The sequence below is a fragment of the Arvicanthis niloticus genome, chromosome 9 (assembly GCF_011762505.2).
Source record: "Arvicanthis niloticus isolate mArvNil1 chromosome 9, mArvNil1.pat.X, whole genome shotgun sequence".
NCBI lineage: Eukaryota > Metazoa > Chordata > Mammalia > Rodentia > Muridae > Arvicanthis > Arvicanthis niloticus.
In genome coordinates this window covers 82,342,342-82,366,168 of record NC_047666.1, presented here as the reverse complement: position 1 = coordinate 82,366,168, position 23,827 = coordinate 82,342,342, and the positions used below count along the sequence as shown (strand labels likewise).

The 23,827-nt window shown below is 45.1% G+C and overlaps 1 protein-coding gene across 1 annotated transcript in view; it reads left to right on the top strand.

Annotated features, from left to right (window-relative positions):
* The first annotated feature begins 1,459 nt into the window (after positions 1-1,459).
* Lmntd1 (lamin tail domain containing 1) overlaps positions 1,460-23,827 on the top strand; it is a 40,086-nt gene continuing 17,718 nt past the window's right edge. Inside the window, exons 1-6 of the mRNA XM_034512260.2 lie at positions 1,460-1,576; positions 1,655-1,761; positions 5,150-5,400; positions 7,965-8,163; positions 15,424-15,610; positions 17,979-18,098. Coding sequence (XP_034368151.1) covers positions 1,688-1,761; positions 5,150-5,400; positions 7,965-8,163; positions 15,424-15,610; positions 17,979-18,098 — 831 coding nt within the window. The 5' untranslated portion in view covers positions 1,460-1,576; positions 1,655-1,687. The remainder of the gene's footprint in view (positions 1,577-1,654; positions 1,762-5,149; positions 5,401-7,964; positions 8,164-15,423; positions 15,611-17,978; positions 18,099-23,827) is intronic.

The following is a 23,827-nucleotide window of genomic DNA, read 5'->3' as shown; positions in this document are numbered from 1 at the left end:
CTCCTCCCCTACACACCCCAAATCTTAGCTCCTCCCCTACACACACCCAAATCTTAGCTCCTCCCCTACACACCCAAATCTTGGCTCCTCCCCTACACACACCAAATCTTGGCTCCTCCCCTACACACACCAAATCTTGGCTCCTCCCCTACACACACCCAAATCTTGGCTCCTGTTCCTGGGCTCTTATGCAAAATTCTCTTTGTGCTCTATTTTGTCCTTGGTTCAAAACCACTGGCATTGTCTCCACAGCAGCAAAGAGGGAAACTGGTTTTGTTACAAAAGTACAGTAACTTAGGCAAGGGAGCAAGGAAAGTACACTGCACTGGGGGTGGATGCTGCTGAAGCAGTCACACGTACAGTCCACTGCACAGGAAGTGCTCACAAAGTAGTCACACATAAAGTCCACTGCAGAGGGAAGGCTGAAGCAGTCACACATTCAAAGGCTTCAGAAGCTTTTCTCAATCGATAGAAAAATTTCCTCAGAACTCTGAAACTATGAATAGAATCTCTGATAAGACAAATGAGGTCATAATGACCTCATGAGAACATGTAAGAGCTGAGAAACCCACACGAACTGGAGGAGGTGGGGTGGGGGGAATCAGGAGATGATAAATCCATTCTCAGCTCTTCCCATAACTCTCCCAAAGAGATTGTTCCCCAATAGGCCTACTGTGTTTAAAGGGCACAGGTTCCCTCTTCAAGGTTGAGAAAATGTAACCAAATGTTCACTGCCCTCCAGCTTCTTGTCCTTTTTCAACTTATTTACAATTATAATTTAAATAGGAAAGTGTGTTGTCTACCACGGGAAGAATAATTGCTAACTTGTAGCACCCAGCTTCAGTCGGTTACATAGTAGATGCTTTTGATTATTTCTGAATGAGTTCACTTTGCCATCATCCACAATGTATGGAACAAATGCATGGACTCCTGTAACTTCATATCTGATAACCGTACTCTCCCATCACCATTGTCTATTATAGAACATTAGTGTGGGCTTCTACACAGATAAGTTAGGTGGGGTTTTCCTAACTTGTGATCTTGGTATAACTGCAAGGATTTCAGTTGTTAATTGGCTCTAGTTATCTCTACTAACAAACTGCTTTGTGCCTTAAAATTACATGGTTTCTATTCCTGTCCCAGATGTTTTCTGTGTAGTCTTTGTCAGAGGGAGGGGGAAAGTGAAGAGAGAGAGTTGTAAACCATGAGTTGTGATAGATTCCAACATCTGTGCACTGGCCTAGGTCCTCAGAAATCCACAGTGGTCATTAAACATGTCAGCCTGCGAGGGAGGTATGACTCTCATTGTTTAACTTCACAACAGCAGTCAGAGTGCAGAGCTGGAAGCTCTGTAACCATGGTGACCTTAGCCTGTTCCCTAAGAGGCAGTGGTGGCCAGATGTGAGGTCATTGGTTGTCATAAAGGCTGAGGTGCTCGCCATGGTCTCTCTGATTCTTTGCTCATAGAAACATTGCCTATATTGACTCTGACCTTTCTCATGAGGATGTTCTTTCTAGTACCAGTGTGGTAAAGGAATCATTAAATTTTATAAACTGAAGACAGTTGGATTAGCAGGTAAGGTCGCTTTAAAAAGAAAGTCCCCCTTGGGCCTCTGCTGTGGTCACTGCCTGAGGCCATGATCTCTTTACCTAGGAAAGAGAAGAGGCGACTCCTCTGCTGGCCAAGATGAACGCTTCGGAGCCTCTAACCAGTGATACTGACATCAATAAGCAAGACAGTAAAATACAGGATGAAGAGACGTAAGAATGGCTCGAACCGGGGCACGCAGGGTCTGGCTTACAGAGTTAGGGACGGAATACACACCTCAGTGTTTACAAAATGACTTAGGTGTGGGTGGCAAGCACCTCAGCAGGTAACAGTGCTTGCCTGCAAGCCTGTGGCTGGGGTGTGATCCCAAACCTCTGTGACAAAAGGAGCCCCCCTCCTCAATAGTAAGTACAATAAAAAACCATTTGGGAAGTCACTAGAACTACAAATTCCATATGTTTCCTAAATACAATGAATCACAGTATTAACTGTTTTCCCAACCTCTGTTTCATAAGACCTCAGCCTCTGAGCAACATAAAAAATAAATCCCCCTAGACAGAACTCTTCCATAAAAACCTGGGTGGGATTCACAGCTGCCATTTAATGGGCCAAGGCCAGCAGCTTAAAAGCTTAACTAAAGCAGGTGTGGAGGAGGTGTGGTGGCTCACACCTGTGTTCCCAGCACACTGGAGGCTGAGGAAGGAAGCCTGGGCTGCACTCCGAGATTCTCTCAAAAAATAAAAGCTATACGGAACCACCTCCGACAGCAAACCACACCACAGTGATGAACACGAGCCATCAGAATTCGCTCAGGGAAATGTTGGTGGGGAACCACATGTAAAACGGTCACTGTCCCACCGAAGCTGTTAACCATCTGTCAGCTGAAGCATCCATTGGGGAGGGTTGTCTCTGGTTGGCTAACAAACGCATTCAGTTCTTGAGGGCACATAACCAGAAGCCATGTGTCACTTTCGCCATCAGTACCCAGCACCTGTCTGTCATGAGAAGCTGGCACTGTCAGTATCTTCAAATCCGCATGCCCCAGCCCTCCTGAATGCTGGCCTGAATTCCTACCATTGCTCCTGGCTTAGTGTCTGTTACTTACAGAGATAGGAAAATACAAAGAAGGAACTTGGGGAATGCCAGGACTCGAGGCAGTAAGAAGACTGCCATCTTCTAACAGAGTCTACAGACGGGTGAGTGTAGGGCCCGTACGCCCAGCTGTACCATGAGAGCCAAGTCCTGGAACCTTCACGCTTCCCAGGATGTGTGCAGCCATCAGACACTTATTTTTAACAGGCTTCCTGTGTCCCTGGGCCAAGTTTCTCTGTTCCAGCTACACAGGGGCTTATTGGGAAACTTTACACTGGAATTACATGTATTTGGAAGGGATGTTGTTTTCCTGAAGGAAAAATTTGGGGCATTTACAAAGTGAGCGTACAGAGAAAAGAGCCAATGTGCAGTGGAATCCGGAAGTGAGGAACATGGATCACCTCCCAGGCTTTGTCTAGCCCGCAGCAGCAAGAAGCCCTCCCATGGGACCTGTCTCTGGCTGCAGAGATGACACGTGTAGACAGTCAGGCCCTGTAGTCTCCTACAGCCCACTGCTGTCATGGTCATACTCCAGAGTGTGGGCTCCTCAGACAAACGGGAGTGCTTGGAGCATCACTGAGCTCACGGAGCACCGAGCAAGTAAAAATGCAAGTTTGAAAGCCTATGTCATTTTTTTTCACATTTTTAAAACTCTGGTTGCGCTTTCTGAGAGGCACATTTAGTGGTACCTGCTGTTGATTACAGAAATCTTCAGATAAAAAGGTTTCCAGGGAAGAAATGCTGCAGAGTGAAGAGCCGTGGGCATAATGATTCCTAGCAAGGACTTTGTGAAGATGGCAAGAAAGGAGGTTCCAGGTCCTGGTTCCCCATATAAACCACAACAAACAACCTCATCCAGACATAGTCTTTAACAACCTTATGAACTGTGCCACGTGATGGATCCTGCAGAGATTTCCTGGAGGAAGGAAGCTTCATTTTGGCTCACAGCTTCAGAGCTGTCAGCCATAGTCAGATCCAACACCTTTAGGCCAAGCAGAGGCTGAAAGAACATGGAGGAGGGGTGTGGCTGAGGAGAGATGGGAGGAGCCAGAACAAGATAGAAAGCCCAGGACCCGTGTGATGATCCACCGCTTCCAGCTTGACTCCAGCTCGAACCACTGATTGTGAATCCATCAGTAAACAACCCCATTCGTTAGACAGAACCTTCTTACCTGGCCATCACTGGAAACTCTCTGGTAGACACGTGCAGAGGTGCCTTCCACTGATCCTGCTAGGCCTCTCTTACGACAATCCTGTCACATTCAGAATTAGTCATGAAGTAAGAGCTCTGAGAAGAGACCAAGAGAGAAGTCATGTGGGAAGCAAAGAAACTGGTTCTGGATTTATAGTAAATCCTGTAGACACATGTCTTGACATAGGGACAGCTAGATAGGCCATGTGGCCAGTTTTATAAGAGAGCAATGAAAGGGTTGGACCCATTGACTTTTATTACAATTTAACCAACACACACACACACACACACACTCCTGTTTCTCTGAGACCACTGGAAGAGTGTTGATCGTAAGCAATTATTAATTCTGAGATTCACCAGAAAAACCAACTCCACCATTTTGGGCCACATTTGAAGCAAGCTTTAGTAAATATTAAATGCTGACCAAAAGATGGACTTTGGTCAGGATGATTCCCTGGAATTTCTTGCCTGAGAGTGGCCTCAAGCCATGTGTCACATGGACATGTGGTGTCATGGCCACTGTACTTTCCCATGAGACTTTGCTGTTTTCCAAGAACTACAGTTCCCAGCATTCCAGGAAGTTACCTGGTTCCTGGGCAGGTGGGGGCTAACCAGGTTAATTTTGGGCATTACACCTTGTCCTGAGATGAAGCATGAGAACACTACTTAGCTTGTGAAGAATTATACTGCAGTTTGGGGACTTTACTCAAATGAACATGTGAGGCTTAATAAATGCTTTTTTTTTTTTTTAAACTGTGTTTCTAATAAAAGTCACTTATCACCATGGTACTTGAAAATGGCCATTCTTCCCTCTTTTCTGGTTTCCATGGGAGACAGGGAAGGGGAGGCTGTTACTGGACAGCAGTTATTATCCACATAATTTTGTCAATATTGAAAAGTTAGTCAGCAGCTCAGGAATTCAAAGAAGAGGTTATACCAGTGAACGGGCACTAAGGTCTTTTGTACACTCACAGTTAGGAAAATACCCATGTCTTGACTTGAGTAAAAGAAATCAATTTAAAAATCTAAGAAGGAAATGCTGAAATCCTAATTGCAAGCATTATACTGACCTATAGATTTTTTACTTTTCAAAACCACCACCAGTAGATATCTGTTGATCTTTAAGTTTAAAAAAAAACGAAATATACAAGAAGACAAGGCAAGCTCACTTCCACAGTTGGAACCAGAGTTTGGGGGTGCTGGGTTTCCTGTCAGATGTGTGAGATCCATTTAGCAGAATTCTGAGTAATACCTCGTGCTTCCTGAACTCAGATGTCTTGCTTTTCTTACTTTGTTCATTATCATTTTGCATACAGAAGAGAAGAAAAAGTTGAAGTCATCACTCCATCAAAACAGCATTCATCAGTCCACTTTTTCCCAAAGATAATGGATTCAAACACCACGCTTATCCCGTTGTCAAGTTCATGTTCCCAAGAAGGGCCGGTCGGCTACTACCAGGTCTCCAGCACTCAGAACAGTGGCTTCACCTTATCATCCGGAGGACCGCTGACTCCTAAATCCACCATCCTGAGCTGCTCCCACAAAGACAGCAGCCTGGGAAAGCAGAGTACGTACCAAGTGTCTGAAACGTTCCCACAGCACGAGTTTCAGTTGGCTCTTTCTTTGATGCTGCCTGTTATCATTTGGCCCCAGGGATGTTTGTTTCTCAGTATCAGTATCACACAGAGTAGGTTGGCAGGGTCTCTAGATCTGAAGGTTTAAATCCAGGGCGCACATGTAAACGCAGATGCAAATACAACATCTCCACGAGGAAGACACCTGCAGCTACCATGATGGCTTCTGGGTCCACCATTAGCATGTGCTAGAATCACTGGAGAACTGAAACTTGTTATGAGTTCCTAAGGACCCTCCATTGGACACTGCTAAAAAGAGTAAGGTGCCTAGAGCCAGCATGGTGGGCTGAGGATCAGCTGCTCTAGAATTGATTAAGGTGCCTAGAGCCAGCATGGTGGGCTGAAGATCAGCTGCTCTAGAATCGATTAAGAACTAAAATTGCCAGTATTGTAGTCCCAAGAATCCTTCTGGTGAGCTCTGCTGTAAGGATCAAGCAAGCGGTCTTCACCATCTCTGTGGAGAAGATGCCTGGAGCTCCAGTGATGGCTGAAGAGTTAAAGTGTCAGGTGTGTAGTAAGAAGAGCCCTTTGCAGGACACTGACACAAAGGATACCCAGTATCTTCCCTTGTGTCTTTAGGAGACTCAAGGCTCACATGCATAACAGATATCAAAAGAGGAGATGATACAGGAGATGAGGTAGCAGAGAGAAAGGGACAAAGAATGTGAAGCAGGAGAAACTGGGTGGTGCTGAGCCGTGTCAGTAGGGCACAGAGCCACAAGTGCTGTCGAGTGTGCTGCTTGCTGCAGTCAGATGCTGCTGCCCCAGCAAATGCAGAACCAGCTCTTTTCTGCCCTGCATAGAGTGAGGAGGGATGGACTCAGCACCCGTGATTCTGACAGTCTGTCCCTGCGGATCGAAAATTAAGATACCGGCTTTGCAGGGTTCTGCCAGGCTTGTATGGAAACCCAGCACATAGTATTACTGGAAATCAGCTCCAATCCTTAGCCCACCTGTAAGCTCCTTCTAGAATAATCCACATTTGAATTGTGTGTCCACAAGTACCTAATGCCTCACTCCCTCTACTCCGTGGATATTCGAAGTCTGGCTGTTTCTCATCTGTTCCCTGTTTAGTTCTGGTACATTCCTAGGCTTTGACATGATGTATGTGCAGTGTGTATGGCTCTCATGATGTTCACGTTATGCATCATTGTCCGTGTGACTCAGATGAGCTGTCCAAAGACACTTGCTAAATTCCTGGTGACCTTTACCACTGAGGTACAACGTTAAATATGCAAGTACAGGCTTTAGATTTAAGAAATCATGTTTTCCCATCTCCTGGTACTATGTAGACTATTGTGTTTGCTCTGTGTTTAGGTTAAACTAAATGCCCCTGATAACGGGGGCTAAGGGGAGCTAAGTGTAGTGCTGTGCCTTGCATGGCAAGAGAAGATTGGGGTGCAGTCTTTTCCTTGAGTACCACAGTCCTGCAGTCCTGCAAACTCAGGCCTGTGAACACTGGGACATGTTGTGCCAGTTCAATGCCATCTGTGGTCCTCACTGAAGTAAAAACAGGAGCTCAGTTAATGCCTCCTTCCCTTTGAGAACACAAGCATTCTCTCCTCATGATAGGCTGCCAGGGAGGATGCCATGCCTTGCCCTTTCCCAAAAGACCTCCCCACCGGGCTGTGGACGATAATCTAATTCTCATGTTTCTTCTCACCAAAATCCTTAGAGGAACCTCTATAGTCATCAGGGCCATTGGTATAGCTTGGTGACAATTCAAGATGTTCTTAGTGTGCATGAGGCCCTAGGCACAGTCCTATTGCTACAGCAAACACCTATTCTTTGTGCCTTAATACATTTCACCTTTTATTAAAGATAAAAAAAAATCTAAAACAAGATCTGAGTTGTTTTTATGATTTGATGATTCTTGGCCCAGGGTCCCATAATGCAAATCCCTCATCCTATACTGATAGCCATTGTTTTCTCAGTGCCAGCTAAATACCAGACACCTGATTTACCCTGGTCCTCATCGTCTCCTGCAGAGGTGGTGTTGTACCAGGTAGGATTTTAATTTGGGCAGTATAGCAAGCATTAAGTAGAATAAGAGTATATTTGTAATATATAATACTCATACTCAAGTTTGACAGGTTCAGTGTTTAACTCGTGAATACTGGTGGTTTCTAGTGCAGCTAAACAATCAGTTAGACATCCAGCATGCTCGTCCAGCATGCTTGTGAGAAGGAACGAGCAAGGAATGGGAATTCCCCGAGGATGCCTGAGCCAAGATGCCTGTACCGTCCATCCAAGCACCATGCTACACCTGAGCATTTAGGACAGCAGAGTCTGTAGAAAGTGGGGCAGCATGGAAAATATTCACTTACAGCTGCTTCATATGCCCACCAGTGCCTCCGTCCTCACCGAGTCTGGCAGAGGTGGAAAGCTTATAAAGAAACTTGGTTCTGTAGACACAGGAGTAAAGATAATGTTGTTGGTTTCTTTTGATGACTGTTTAAATGTCTGTCTTAGCTCGCTTGTCTGGTTTCTTTAAAAGGCACAAGCTTCATGATTCCAAGGAAACAGCCCCTGCCGAGCTCTGACTTGGACACGTATGTTTTGGGGGACGGTGAAGATTATTTCCTTTCTTTGTTTGGAGAATCGAAGAAGCTCACAACACATACATCCCAAGCCGAGGAGAACGTGAGCAAACACCTTTCTGTGATTCTTGAGGAAGTTGGCCAGTTTATATCCAGGTACACACTTGCATAACTTACCTTCTTCTGTTGAGGTCATAGGTTAGCACAAACCTGAGCTCTGGATTCTTTTTGGATACATTTATTTACCAAAAACCCCAATTCCCTGAACTATAATAACACATGCTCTGAGAAACTCAAGACAACTGATAGAAGTTTTCAGGGCACCAAACATGAGATGTGATTTTTCCAAAGATGTCAGAGAAGACTACGCAGCACAGTCCACAAAGTTTGCCTGCAGTCACTCACCTGTGGGCCTTTCCCTGCTAGCTAATAATTCAGATAGATTTCATCTTTTTCTTCTATTAGGCTGTTAAGTTAAAGACAAGAACAAAATGAATTTTTACACCAATGATCTATTTTTATGGCCATCAGTTTCTCTGAAAAGAACTGATCAAGAAAAGCTGTTATTAGGTCTAAAAGAAAGGGCTTGTTCAAACTGTATTTCTAACCCTTCAGTACTGAGTCTCTGGAGAAGACTAAGCTTTGACAAGCTGATAGCACACAGTGGGTATACAGGCATGTCTGAGGGCTGAGGGGGACAGGTAAGGAGAGGGCAGCGTCCTGTCACTCAGGCCCGATGCTCCATTTAACTAATAATGAGAAAGCCTGAGTATTTGTTCTGCTATCTGGACACACACTGTCACAGTCATTTAGTAACTGCCATCGTAAAAGTGGTGATTAAGGCAAAGGCGTACAAGACTTAAATACTTCTAAATAAAATTCTGCGTGTATGCCTGTGTGTGTCTGTCTGTGTGTGTGTCTATGTGTGTATACCTGTGTGTCTGTGTCTATTTGTGTGACTCTGGTGTGTGTGTGTGTATGTGCATGTGTCTTTGTGTATATGTGTGTGTATATGTGTTTCTGTGACTGTGTGTGTATCTCTCTCTGTGTGTCTGTATATGTGTGTGTCTGCATCTATAAATGCACGCGTGTGTCTCTGTATGTAAATCTGTATGTATGTGTGTGTCTGTGTCTGTTTGTGTGTGTGCTATGGTAGCAATCCACCTTGTTTTTAAGCCCATTTCTCATTGGCTTGGAGCTCCCAAGTAAGCTAGGGGAGCAGTCACTGAAGCCCCTGCAGGGATCGTCTCTCTCCACTCCCAACCAGTGCATGTCTCTACAGCAGGCCTTTTTACATGGACTCCAGGAACAACTCAGGTCTTCATGCGTGCTTGGTAAACACTTTACTGACAGCCGTCCCCAGCATCACTTCTGAGTATGCCTTTAAGAACTTCCAGGTCAGGGAAGCCCTGTGGGCTGTATCTAAGAGACAAATAGAGTACCCAGACAGTGAGGCAGAGCTAGCTTCTAGCCCGAATGATCTTAGAAGATACCATGAAGGAACTACCATTTAGGCAGGCTTCGAAAGACAAATTTGTTTAAGATATGCAAATTTGAAGTCTGTGAGAACACATTAGAACCCCAGTTCTCAGTATCTGGGTGGGATCACCTGGTTGGGAGAGGCTGCATGCTTTCAGTGTCCTGACTGTACCTCCGACAATGTCAGGGTCTCTGGGGGAAATGGGACAGCCATTATTATTTTTGATCCCATGGTGATTCTGAGGTGTAGACAGGGTTTCTCTTTGTCCCACAGCTTGCTATGAAGTCTGGGCTGGCTAGCCAGTGAGTCCCAAAGTTCCCCCCATCTTTGCCTCTCCAGTGCTGGGATTATGAGTGTGCCCAAGCATTGGTGCCTGGCTTCTTTATGTAGGTTCTGGGGTTGGGACTCAGATCATTGCTTGTACTGTGTCAGCAGTCCCTTTACTGTCTGGGCCATCTCCGCAGGTCCATCACTGCCTTGGTGAGGTTTGGTGAGGTAGGATGTACTTTGATGTAACTTCAGATTTTTTATACTTACTGCCACTGAGCCTGGTTTGATATTTTAAATGTGAAAAACTGACCATTATGTCCAGATCCTTTCAACACATGTATTTGGCTGCTTGGAACTGTGCCATCATTCTCTAATGTGTTATTTTATTTATTTAAACCAAATATGTCCCGCTCCTGGCCCAAGACTCTTCTGAGGACTGCATGCAGTGCTCCAGGAATTACCATGAAGTGCTCCAGGGGTTAGCATGCAGTGCTCCAGGGGTTAGCATGCATGTGGTGCTTCAGGGGTTAGCATGCTGTGTTCCAGGGTTAGGAGGGTCTCATCCTGACTGGGGAGAACAGATACTTGGCAGATGCTTCCCTGCCAATGCTTTCCAGTGTCTTTCCCTCTAGCCTTGGGGAGTCTTGTTCACCTATGAGCTGAACAAGCTGAGTCCACAGAAGACTAGAGACTCCTAGAGCTTCTCTGTACATGAATGCTCTACTGTCTGCTACTCTCTGCCTGTGACCTCCAGCCACCTAGGCCTCCTTAGATCTTAACCCTGTCAGAGAACCTACTGGTTCTGTGTGGTTCCCTCTCTTTTGGGAAGTCAGTAAGCTCAGTGCATTGGCTTCCTATCTATCAGGCATCACCTCTTGTCATAGACCAGTGACCCAATATCTTCAGAAACATTTGTATTTATCACAGTTCTCAAGCTGAAAAAAAAGATGTACCCATAATTCAGTCAGAGCCATATGCGAACACACAGGAGAAAAGAAAGGCAGGGCTGAGTACGCTCAGAAATCTCTATGAAGCAGATGCTGGTGGCTGGTGGGTATGTGAGGAGAGGCACCTGTCTGGGAGAGAGTGCACAGAAGTGTGTGCCCATGCTGCCTCTTCTAGGAGATGGGACTAGAGGGACCATCTGGGACTGGGGACACTCAACAGAGATTAGCAGGTAAGGCCCTGAGCAGTGAGAGATTTGGGGAGGAGCCAAGAGAGGACACTGACAAACAACCTCAGGTTTCCAGTGAGACGGTGAGAGGGTACATCCTGTGGCATGTAGTAACACCGTGAAGCTAGCCTAGTATCTCACTACTTCAGACTGATTCAGTAAGACTCATGTGGGCTTGTTTGTGTTCAAACTCAACCAGCTGCCAGAAGCAAAGAATATGTTCTCTTTTGACGAAACATTATGCAGAGCCTTAAATGATCTCTCTGCAGAGTTTAAATACGTGATACCTGAAACTAAATCAAAGCAGCATGCACAGGAAATAAAGGTTAAACACAGAACAGATTCCAGAAGCAGACATAGGACGTGAGGCGTTGGAGATACCCAAGGATTCCAACAAGCAGTGCCTAAGCCAGTCAGGGAATTGGGGGACAAGATAAAAATGTCAGCCTGGATCTGTACACAGAAGGCAAAACAACCAAAAGCAATGATAACCATACTGTACCATGCCGTACCGTACCATACCGTACATGTTACCAGAGATTGTCATTCAGTTCACAGGTTTCTCAGTGTATCGGATACAGTAGGAGAGGCAATTGTTGATGAAAATAAGAGAGTAAGGAGGTTAGAAAAACAGAACAGACAAGAAGAAATGAAATGGAGGCCAGGCAAGATGGCTCAGAAGGGAGACGTGAGTTTGACCCCTAGAGTGCCTGTGAAGGAAGGAGAAGCAACTCGTATAACCCAATCTCTGACCTCCACATACCCAGCAGCTGCTGAAGCGTGTATACACACATGCACATACACACACAAATATAATTAAAAATAAAACTTAAATATCCAATTAGAGCACAGTTGCTGAAGAATAAGAGTGACTAGGGAAGAATGTGTGGATGGAATGTCTCACCAAAAGCAGAGAATTTTCTCCCAAACTACTAAAGATAACAACCTGAAGACTAGATGAACATTTCCAACTCACAGTGCGTAAAAGAAACCATCCAACCAACCAGCCTAGGTTTATTGTAAAGACTTCTGAAGGAGAATGCTTTAAATTGTAGACATCTTCAAAAACACTGCAGAAACATCGCCTCACGGCTGATTTGCTTTTTTAAAAAAATTAGAAGATGGGGCCACCGAAGTCAGTCTCCAAAGAGAACAGTGGGACCAAGCCTGCAGGCCAAATGGGCAGTGGTCCTGACACCACCTTACTTACAGTCTTACAGCTTACAGTCAATTGTAAGTTGTGTGGATTAGTTTCATTTTGCTGGCGTAACAAGTTGCCACCAACTTCATGGCTTAAAATAAGCAAAATGGCACCTATTTTTTGAAAACAGTTTACTATACATTTTGTGCGAGAGAGAAGGAGGGAGGGGGAGAGCATGCATGGAGAGACTAAAGACCAGCCTGTGGCATTCCATTTTCTCCGTCCACTGCATGGATTCCAAAGATCAAGCCCAGGTCACCAGGCTTGGCAACAGGTGCCTTTTCTGCTGAGCCATCTTGCTGGCTCTTACAGTTCTGAAGGTTATAAGCCTGGGTTGGTTTGCCTGAGTTTTCCAAGCTCTGAGGCTCTGGTATCAAGAGAACCTGGTATCAAGCTCTTCCAGGTTGTTGCCAGTGTGGCTCCTCTGGCTTCCGGACCGAGGAGCACACTTCCTGGCTGAGTGCCATCATGGAATCTTCTCCTCAGTGTTAATGCCTGGGCCCCTGTACCACCTCCAGCAGCTGTGTTCATCCCTTCTGTTCAACTGGAGCCAATCCCCAAATTTTAAAGATTCATTGGATTGGAGGCCTATTGGATAACCTAGGATAGTCTCTCTCTCAAAATCTACAGCTTTAATTGAAGCTGCAAAGCCTTTTCTATCTTTCTTTAGCATATTCGCAGGCCCCCAGGGGTGAAGGGTGGGTCCCTTTAGGCTACCACCATGGTCTAAAGGCAGCTAACTCAACACTGAAGAAAGAAAATGAGGGAAGATTTTTTTTTTTAATTAAGCACTATAAAGCAGTGTAAACTGAAGTTGTTTTCATGAGCACAGGGAGGAAGCCCATCAGTAGAGCAGATAGAACCTCTCAGTATTCAGACACTAGCAGGCCCTGGGCTATAAACCTCAGGATCTACCCACGGTAACCCACTTCCTCCCCAAGCAGTGCCATCAGCTGGAGATCTAGTGTCCTAACCCATAGGACATTTAGTCAAACCATAACATATGCCAAAGGAGATGAGTCACAGCCTCCACTTTCAGGATATATGTACATATATTAAACACTAAGCTATGAATGAATTATGAAAATGCAAAACAGCCAAATGTTCAAGCGTGAGTAACGAGGTATGAACTGGCAGTTTACCTCAAGGGAACCCTGTTGCAGTGATTATTTTAATAGTGGCTGCCGGTGAAGCTGACGGTCTAAGCTGTGGCAGCTCTACCTAGCTCAGACGCCATGTTCTGTAGCCAGAGGCCATGTGCGTGCCACAGCTAGAAACGGCCAGCCAGAAACACCAGCCCTGCCACCCATGAGACACCAGCATGGGAGATGGCTCTGCCAATCTTCCACACTGTCTCTGCAAGGCTGGGCATTGCCCAGACCATCCCGCCATCCATGTGGGCCCAGTAGAAAAATGAGACTCTAATGCTTAAATATTAATCAAAGGGTTTATATATTTAGTAATGTTCAATAATAATATGCCCATACAAAGAGAGATGTTTACCAATTAGCTAACCTAAATAAAAGTTGTTACCCATGACTGCTCTCCATACCTGCATGGCTCTCCATCCTCCTACATCTCTGCTCTCTCTAGATCCTCCTCTTCCTTCTCCCCTTCCTCTCCTTACTCCTCCCACCTTAGCTCTCCCTACAGAATCCAAGTGACCAAGTCAGGGAAAAACAAAGGAAACTGCAACATTTTGTACTCATGATGCTGAAAACATTAATTCATCCCAAAGTAAAAAGTTGTCAAGGATGTGGGCAACAGGAGGCAGCCGAAGCTTTGGCGTTGGCCGTAGGAGAGGTACGACCACATGGATTATGCTCTCATAAGGAAATCTGTATGGCCGCAGTTCAAGCCTGAGGGAGGACGTGTTGAAAGGGAATTTGAGAGCATTTAAGAAACTAAGCGGAGCTTGCTGCCATGCTGCCAAGTTGCTTTAGTCTCCAGAAGGTCGTTGCAAAGAGGAGGAACACAGTGATGTCAGATCGGAGCTGTGCAAAGATTGTTCTGGAAGCTACATGAAGAGCATTCGGAGGAGGCAAAACTGGAGAAACCTGCTGCGGTGCTGTGACAGCGTCACACAGATGAGAAACATTGATGCTGTTCATAGCTCACCACAGTTATGTCCTGACCTTCAGCTGTGTTGCAAGTGACACTGAAATATGCAGATGTGTAAATGACACAGGCCCTGCAACATACTACGTTCTCAATAAAAGAAGCAAAAAAAAAAAAAAAAAAAAAAAAAAAACTATCATATGTGTGCATAATGTCACATTCAGAATTACTTTTAACTCACAGTGGCTGTTCATCCTCATGGTCACTTTATCAGACAAGAACTATGTGGTTTAACTTTCGATGACCATACTTTTAAGACTTAACTTTTATGCATATGGGTGTGTGCCTGCACATGTGACTATGTACCATGTGCATGTGGTACTCATGGAGGCCAGGAGAGGGCGCCAGATCCCCTGGAACTTATTGGAGGTTGTGAGCTGTCACGTGGGTTCTGCAGAGGAAACCCAGCTCTCCTGCAGGAGCACCAAGTGCTCTTATCCAAGGAGCCTCCTCTTCGGCCCTTTGATTTCCTTTTGAGTGTTTGATGTCATGTCTTCTGTCCAGAGCGAAAATAGAGAAAAATCATAGCCATGTTTTCCATGAGTCATTTTCCTGAGGTTGCAAGATACACAAGTTGTGGGGGCCAGGGAGAAGGCTTGGTGGTTAAGAGTACTGGCTGGCTGGGCAGTGGTGATGCACACCTTCAATCCCAGCACTTGGGAGGCAGAGGCAGGTGGATTTCTGAGTTTGAGGCCAGCCTGGTCTACAGAGTGAGTTCCAGGAGCACTGGCTGCTCTTCTAGACGTTCAGGCTCAGCTCCTGCACCTCACTACTGTCTGCTACTCTGGTTTCTGGTCACCCAGTGTTCACTTCTGAGCTCTGTGAGGACTATATGCGTACAGTGCATAGACATACACGCAGGCAGAACACCTGTACACATAAAATAAGAACAAATCATTAAAAATTCCTCAGACCCTCTATAGACTCTTGCCTAAGAGAGTCCGTAGCTTGGCGGTTCACTGCTCAGGCTTGGTTGGTTGGTTGGTCGGCCGGTCTCTGGAGAAGCCTCAGCTGAAACATGCTGCCAAACTCAACCGACCTTGACTTTGTAGCTCTCCTGCCTCCGTGTTCTGTGTGCCGAGATGACAAGCATGCACCACATTCCTGGGTTCTTACTGGGGGCCAGAAGCTTTCCCGCTCATTCCCGTCTCACCTTCATTTCTTATTTTCTAGTTCTCTCGGAGACATTAAAGTAGCAGAAGTAAACATCAAGGGCCTCTTTGTGAGGCTCGCTAACTCCTCCAGTGAAAAGGAAGTGGAGATTGGAAACCACACCCTCCAACAAAATGTGAGCGGACACGCCGTCTCCCTGTACCGGTTCCCCAGCAACATCACACTGCAGGCTGGCTCCTCGGTGACAGTAAGTGTGATCTGAGACCATCATACTCTCAGAGTGACAGGAACGCGCATCAGCCGGGAAGACTGTGCGTGGAAAACACTGTGAGCTGGGAACACGGTAACCAAGGATACAATGATGTGTGACTACCGTGAGATAGGGGTATCGTGATGACATACAGTGACCTGGGAGTGCCATGGGCTGGAAGTAATATAGACTGGGAATACCAGGAGCTGAGAACACCAGGGGCAGAGAATACCAGGGTCCAGGAATACCTGGAAATACCATGTGTTGAAGATACACTGAATTGGAAATATCCTGATGTAGAAATGCCAGGAGCTGAGAATGATATGAGTCTGGAATCTCATGATCTAGGAAAACTGTGAACTAGTACTACCAGGGTCTGAGTTATGAATACCATAAGCTAAAAGTACAGTAAATTGAGAGCACCATGAGCTGGGAACACCAAGATTTGGCCAGGATTTGAGACTATGATAAGCTGGGAATCCTGCGAGCTGGAATCACGTGGGCTAAACTCGAGCAAGTGGAGAATCCTGGGAGCTGGGGATGTGGTTGGTTTGTGATACCTTGGGCTGGAATGAGGTAAGAATTTAACAAGCTGAGAACCCCAGGGGCTGAGACTGCTGTGAGCTGGTTAGAAATAACCATGAGCCGGCACCACCAGAAGCTGAGACCATTGTGAAATGGGACTGGCCGGAGCTAACACTCCGTTGTGAGTTGGAACAGCATGATCTGAAGTATGATGAGTTAGGAATACCATGCTTTGGAGATATCAGGAGCTGGGACTCCCGGGAGCTGGCCGTATGGCGGATTGGGAATGATCTGGGTACACTGTGAGCAGAGAATATAGTGACTTGGGGGACAAATAACCTGGACTCCGGTATAAGTTGGGAACACCATGAGCTGGGAATATTGGGAATACTATCAGCCAGGAATATCAGGATCTAGGAAAAACTGTAAGTCAGGACAGCAGGACTGCCTTGAACTGAATGGACATCACAAGCAGGGAGTCATGAGGCAATATGGTGAGTTGGGAATAGCCGGAGCTGGGAACACTGGGAGCCAGGAACACTGGGAGCTGGGAACACTGGGAGCCAGGAACAGTGGGATCTGGGAACACTGGGAGCCGGGAACACTGGGATCTGGGAACACTGGGATCTGGGAACACTGGGAGCCAGGAACACTGGGAGCTGGGAACACTGGGAGCTGGGAACACTGGGAGCCAGGAACAGTGGGATCTGGGAACACTGGGATCTGGGAACACTGGGAGCCAGGAACACTGGGATCTGGGAACACTGGGAGCCAGGAACACTGGGAGCCGGGAACACTGGGAGCCAGGAACACTGGGATCTGGGAACACTGGGAGCTGGGAACACTGGGATCTGGGAACACTGGGATCCGGGAACACTGGGATCTGGGAACACTGGGATCTGGGAACACTGGGAGCTGGGAACACTGGGATCTGGGAACACTGGGAGCTGGGAACACTGGGATCTGGGAACACTGGGAGCTGGGAACAGTATCAGAGCTGGGTTCCTATAGGGAAAGCACCCTCTACCATCACCCCGTGGCTTGGCACAAGTGGCCTGGTGGATACTTATTCTTTGTACTAAATGTGATTTTGTGGTCTGTAATGCTGTGGGTTGGAGCCTGTACTTTGCTCTCCACAGCTTTCTTCCATGTAGTAAGCAATCTTATTCTGGCTTGTTCCCCAAAGCAAAAGTCCTAAGTCCGAAAGCGGATTCTTAAGAGACAAGCAAAGAGACGGTCATCTCAGGGAGCAGGCACTGAGGAGCGTCTCCTGCCCCCTCCCCACCTGTGTCCCTCTGAACCTCGGTGTCTGGTCTGTAACAACAGTAGGTTGTAAGAGTATGTGTGTGTTTGTTTTACATGACACTTGAGATAAGACCTCTACAAGTTTACTTTTGTAAACCACAAAATCAAGAAACAAAACCAAGCAACACAAAACAAAACAAAACAAAAAAACTCAAAAAAAAGTCCTAATGTTCTAAATAATCTTACAGTGTGCAGTTGGTCTGAATTTGTATCTATCTATCCTGGGTCCACTTGCTGTCCACAGACCATGGGCTGGATGGTTGTTTAAACCGTGTTCAGCCACTGTTAGCATTCCATTATATTTTAAAACAACCTAAAAGCTCAGATGCCTTTATAGTCCCAGGTCCTCAGGAGGCTGAGGCACAAGAATTGTGTGAGCTTAAGGGTTCCAAACAAGCCCAGGCAAATGCCTTCCCATCTTTAATGACACCGAAAATCTAATCTGTTCAGGAAGATTAGTAACAATGGTACCATCGCATGTGGATCTGTGTGCAACCCCAGTAGCATTTGTCAGCAACAAACTGCTTTCTCTAAGGTGTGGGCAGCAGCTTCGGAAGTAAAACCACAGCCACCGACGGACTTTGTCTGGGAGGAACAGAGCAGGTTCCGATCCAGTCCGGACTGCACGACCATCTTGTGCAAGCCCAATGGTGAGGTGAGTGTCAGAGTTGCCAACACTCGGAGCCACAGTTCCCTTCGGCCCTCGGTCCTGCTTACATTCTGTACTGCATAGCTAGAGTCACCCACAAATGCAGCAGTGCCTCAAGCAGACCAACACCCCCTCTCTCCCGGTGTATGCCTGATGCCCAACAGCAGACATGGTGTCCGGAGTTTCTGTCTCCTATCCCTCCCCAGTGTGCTCCCTGCTGGCCAGCTGGAGTTGTGGCGCCCTGAGCTTCTGAAGGCTGTGGCGGATTCAGAGTCAGGGGTGGGTTTCATTTTCGATTTTGTCTGGAAGTGTGGGATAAGGGAGGTACAGTACACAGCCTTCTCTGCTCAGCTATTCATCCCACCAATGTTTCTTGAGAGTCTTGCCTATGCTCTAGGCCAAACTATGCACAAGGAATGTAACACGAAGACTTGATCTCCGCGCCTACAGGGTGCACACGCTAATAAAAGGGCTTAAACTCTTAATTTGGAATGACTATCTTCTATACGGAATAAATGAGATACATTAGAAACAGTTTTCTGGCTTTCCTCATGCTTGACACTCTGATGCTTTCCTTGGTATAATTATGTTCCTTAGGATTGAACACTATTAGGATTGAACCACATCCCTCTTTATGACAATCAAACACCATTTGTTTTTGAAAACTGTTCTTTAGATATTTTTTAATTCTTGTCTTTAATTCTTATCCCTAGACAAATTTTCTAGGCCACAGAACCATTGACCCTGCCCCCCATAATATGTACAGCTTGAGATGAGGCAGCCCACAGATTGGCACTGGTAAGCTCAGCTGGGAAGCACTGGGCATTCTCAACAACCTCACAAATAACATCTTTAAACGATGACCAGTGTTCAACACACAAGATGACACTCCAGATTTAAACCACACCGTCTACTGTAGACTACCTTCTCTTCAGGCCATCTCTTAAATTCATGCCACACCCTTGGGTTACATCGAATTGGAAAAACCCAACTGTGATAAAGCAGTAAGCTTCTTCAGCTAGAAAAATACACCCTTGATAAGAAGGCCAGGGAGAGCCTATGTCCACCTGAGACCCTAATAAAAACATACAGTTCTTTAAAACAAGAAAATCACCCCCATTCTTACCTCAGTGAAGCTAATCCTCCCCCTGCAATTGCAAGAAAGGTTTTACTGAAAAATCCATTCCTGTCCATTTGCTGAATAAAGCAGACAGTTTCACCAGGACCCAGGAGCAGCTCTCCAGCTATGCCACAGACCAGTTGAGGACAATCTGCATCTTGTGGAGAAGCCTCAGAGGCATCCCTCCCCTCTACCTGGCACAGCCACACAGACCAGAAAAGTCTCTCTCTGGTTCTCAGTAACACTTGCTTTAGATAGAGCACAGGCAGATGACATGATGGACATTCATTCTTTCTTTCTTTCTTTCTTTCTTTCTTTCTTTCTTTCTTTCTTTCTTTCTTTTATTATTTTTATTAGTAACTTTTTAAAAAATGTTAATCAAAGGCTTTATAAGTTTGGTAATGCTCAATAACAAGATGCCCATACAATCAGAAGTGTAACCCAATACCCAACCTAGATACACATACTATATTTGGCTGGAAGAGACACGAAACATCCTCCTCCATGTCCCCCCCCCTCTTCTCTCTCTCTTTTTTTTTCTCTCTCTCTCTCATCTAGCTCCTCCTCTCCTTACTCCTTGAACCTTAGCTCCTCCTACATATCACCCTTCCCATTAAAATAAAAAAAAGAACTTTTCTCTCAAAATACAATTAGAGCATAACTATACCAATTTGTGTCAGTAAGGTACAAGATAGACCTAATACCCAGTCCATCATTTTGTTGACTAAACAGAACCTCTGTCATCTTTCCTAACTAAAAGACTTAGTTCTGAACCTGGCTTTTTTCTTGGCTTTAGAATGAATGTCAGCTGAAAACCATCCTCTCAAATCTTTTCTCTCCAAGTAAATAGCCGGGATTGGCTATGAGACTATAAGTCTTCAACCCTATCAGAATTTCAGAATGACTGAGTTAACTGAAATTATGGGAAGCACAAAGCATAGCTTCTAAAACTTAGCCAATTTATAGAGAGTGCTGAACACTTAAACACTCCCTATACTACAAGACGTTGGAGCATCCGATCTTCAGTCTTCTGGCCCAGGATCATCTGACAGACCTAGTAATGCAGAATTATTAAGGGCTGATTACTCTGTCTTGGCAGATATAATCAGTTGACTATTCTGCAAGTGTGTCCTTTTCTGGACAGTATTTTGTCGCTGTCTTACCACAACTGGAGTAACTACAAAGATACTCAATTTCTTCTTAGAATCAAGACAGGGAAGCTGTCAGGAGCAGACAGGTCTCTAATCAAAATGAGCATTAATACAGAAATGTTTGTAACATCAATTCTATGGACTTCTGATGTTTTGAAAACCAACTATCCATGTAAGGCAATTTGGACTGTTGTCTGTTAACTCCTCTCAGCTATTTCTAAATAAAATATAGAAAATGCCCTAACAACAAACTCAGAGCCATGAACTTGTTATAGGCCCTTAACTCATGGGCTAACCATCTCAAATCAGTTTAAAAAGTGAAATAAGGACTGGGTCTAAGCCTTGTATTCCTAAATGTGTTATATAGGCACAATGCCTATGAGAGTAACAATATTAATCTCACTTTTATGTCAATAAGAAATCCGCACCAATGAATACCTTAAATTTGAAATCAAAGTAAATTTTGTACCATTTAAGAAATTATAACGTCATCTTAATAACAATTATACAAATTTCTATCAATAGGTTATGGCTATGCAGTAACTCCTAGCTAATCCTCCCTGTTCCAACAAAACCACTACTTTTCCCTAGAAAGACAGCCCAATATTGACCACCTCAGTCCCCCAAGCCCAGGAAATAGGGGCACCGACTCTTCATTAACTTCTTCAAGCTGATTACAGGCGTTGAGATATTAGAAGAGGGGCAGGGGGAGAGTAAATTGATAAGCCTCTGATGTCTGTGTCTTCACTGCATCCAGCTGGAATTCCAAGACATCAGAGGTTCGAGCAGGTCTGCTCAGCTTGCTTGATGAGTAGATACACCAAGGCTGTGTATTCTGCAATATACAATTCTCAAAACAAAGTTTAGTATCAAGATAACTTTTTGTTTGGATTCTGGAATCTAGTCTTCTGGTGGCCTGCCTCTATCATGTCTAATCCATATAATTCTGGGAGTTTCTATGAGGGTATGCTCCTACCATCCTCCCATTCTCGCCTCCCTGCTCTCAAATTCACCAAAACTAGGGAATCCAAACTTCCAGGCACCAAGACTGTCCACTTCCACTGATGCCTGACATGGCTACCCTCAACTACCTATACAGGTGGAGCCATGAGTCCCTTCCTTTGTGTTCTCGAGCTGGAGGTTTTTAAATGACTACTCCAGCTTGTTTCTTAGGACCATTTGCTTGAAAGAAAAATTGTTTTCCAGCCTTTTACTCTAAGGTAGTGTCTGTCTCTGTCACTGAGGCGGGTTTCCTGTATGCAGCAAAATGCTGGGTCCTGTTTATGTATCCAGTCTGCTAGCCTATGTTTTTTTAATTGGGGAATTGAGTCTATTGATGTTAAGAGATATTAAGGAACAGTGGTTGTTGCTTCCTGTTATTTTTGTTATTAGAGGTGAAATTATCTTGGTGTGGCTATCTTCTTTTGGATTTCTTGGAAAAGGATTATTTTCTTGCTCTTTCTAGGGTATAATTTTCCTCCTTGTATTGGAGCTTTCCTGCTATTATCCTTTGTAATGCTGGGTTTGTGGAAAGATATTGTGTAAATTTGGTTTTGTCATGGAATATCTTGGTTTCTTCATCTATGGTAATTGAGAGTTTTGCTGGGTATAGTAGCCTGGGTTGGCATTTGTGTTCTCTTAGGGTCTGTATGACATATGTCCAAAGTCTTCTCACTTTTATAGTATCTGGTGAGAAGTCTGGTGTAATTCTGGTAGGTCTGCCTTTATATGTTACTTGGCCTTTTTCCCTTACTGCATTTAATATTCTTTCTTTGTTTTGTGCAGTTGGTGTTTTGATTATTATGTGACGGGAGGTATTTTTTTCTGGTCTAGTCTATTTGGCGTTCTGTAGGCTTCTTGTATGTTTATGGGCATCTCATTCTTTAGGTTAGGGAAGTTTTCTTCTATAATTTTGTTGAAGAAATTTATTGGCCCTTTAAGTTGGGAATCTTCACTCTCATCTATACCTATTATCCTTAGGTTTGGTCTTGTCATTGTGTCCTGGATTTCCTGGATGTTTTGTATTAAGAACTTTTTGCATTTTGCGTTTTTTTGACAGTTGTGTCAATATTTTCTATGGTATCTTCTGCACCTGAGATTCTCTCTCCTGTCTCTTGTATACTGTTTGTGATGCTTGCATCTATGACTCCTAATCTTTTTCCTAGGTTTTCTATCTCCAGCATAGTCTCCCTTTGAGATTTCTTTATTGTTTTTACTTCCATTTTTATGTCCTGGATGGTTTTGTTCAATTCCTTCACCTGTTTGGTTGTGTTCTCTTGTAATTCTTTAAGGGATTTTAATGTTTCCTCTTTAAGGGCTTCTACCTGTTAACCTGTGTTCTCCTCAAATTCTTTGAGAGTGTTATATATGTCCTTCTTAAAGGCCTCTATCATCATCATTAGAAGCAATTTTAAATCTGAATCTTGCTTTCCTGGTGATATGGGGAATTCAGGACTTTCTAGTGTGGGAGAACTAGGTTCTAATGATGCCAAGTACCCTGGGTTGCTGATTCTTATGTTCTTGTGCTTGCCTTTTGCCATCTGGATCTCCTTAGTGCTACCTGCCCTGTCTCTGACTGGAGCCTGTCTTTCCTATTATCTTGGTTATATCAGAACTGTGTGGGGTGGGTGTTACTACTGGGGTTAGAGCTGGGGCCCAAGAGCTGCTCAGTGCTCAGGCCCAGACCGGAAGGAACCAGTGCTCCGGGCCAGGAGTGAATTCCTGGGTTCTAGTGGGTCCCAGTTACTCCCTGTTTGGGGGCAAGTGTTGCTGTCTTCTTACCTAAGATACTGCCCAGGTTAGAGCTCCTGGGAGCCCTGCTTCCTCTGGGTTCTGTGAGATTTGGGTCAGAGCTGCCGCCCGGGATCTGCTCAGTGCTCGGGCCCAGACCGGAAGGAGACATTATGGATTCTTTTCACAGACAAACAAAGTGTGACTTAGGTCACACTTTGAACCACCTTGTCCTAAATATGACAATAGCCAGTGGCCAATACAGCCACAACAGATGCTGTAGAGTGTGATAAGGGGGATTAGAGTTTCTTCTGCCTGCAGCCTTGTAGTAGGTAGCCATCATTCTGATTGCTCCCTGAAAATATGACTCTGTACTGTCATCATTAATACACTGTGAGTCTCAGTTTTCAAAACAGGGCAGGATGATCTCAGTCAGTCACGCTGGAGTCATAGTGTTCATGGGCACAGCTTACCCTCCCTCCATGTCTGGGACTTTGTCAGGCCCTTGTTTTGCATTTAAGAACCAGGTATGGAGCAGATCTCTCCTGCACTATGGGAGCTCATGGAAGGGCAGGCTAGAGAAATCACAGCAGATTTGACATGTGATCCAGAAGTTTCTCTCTCTGTTGTTATATACTCAAAGAAGACCCCTAGCATAAATAAGTCTAGAGAGCTAATGTGTGGCACATGGGCTAAAAGCAATTAAATGGCATTGTGTCTGGGATTTTCAAAAG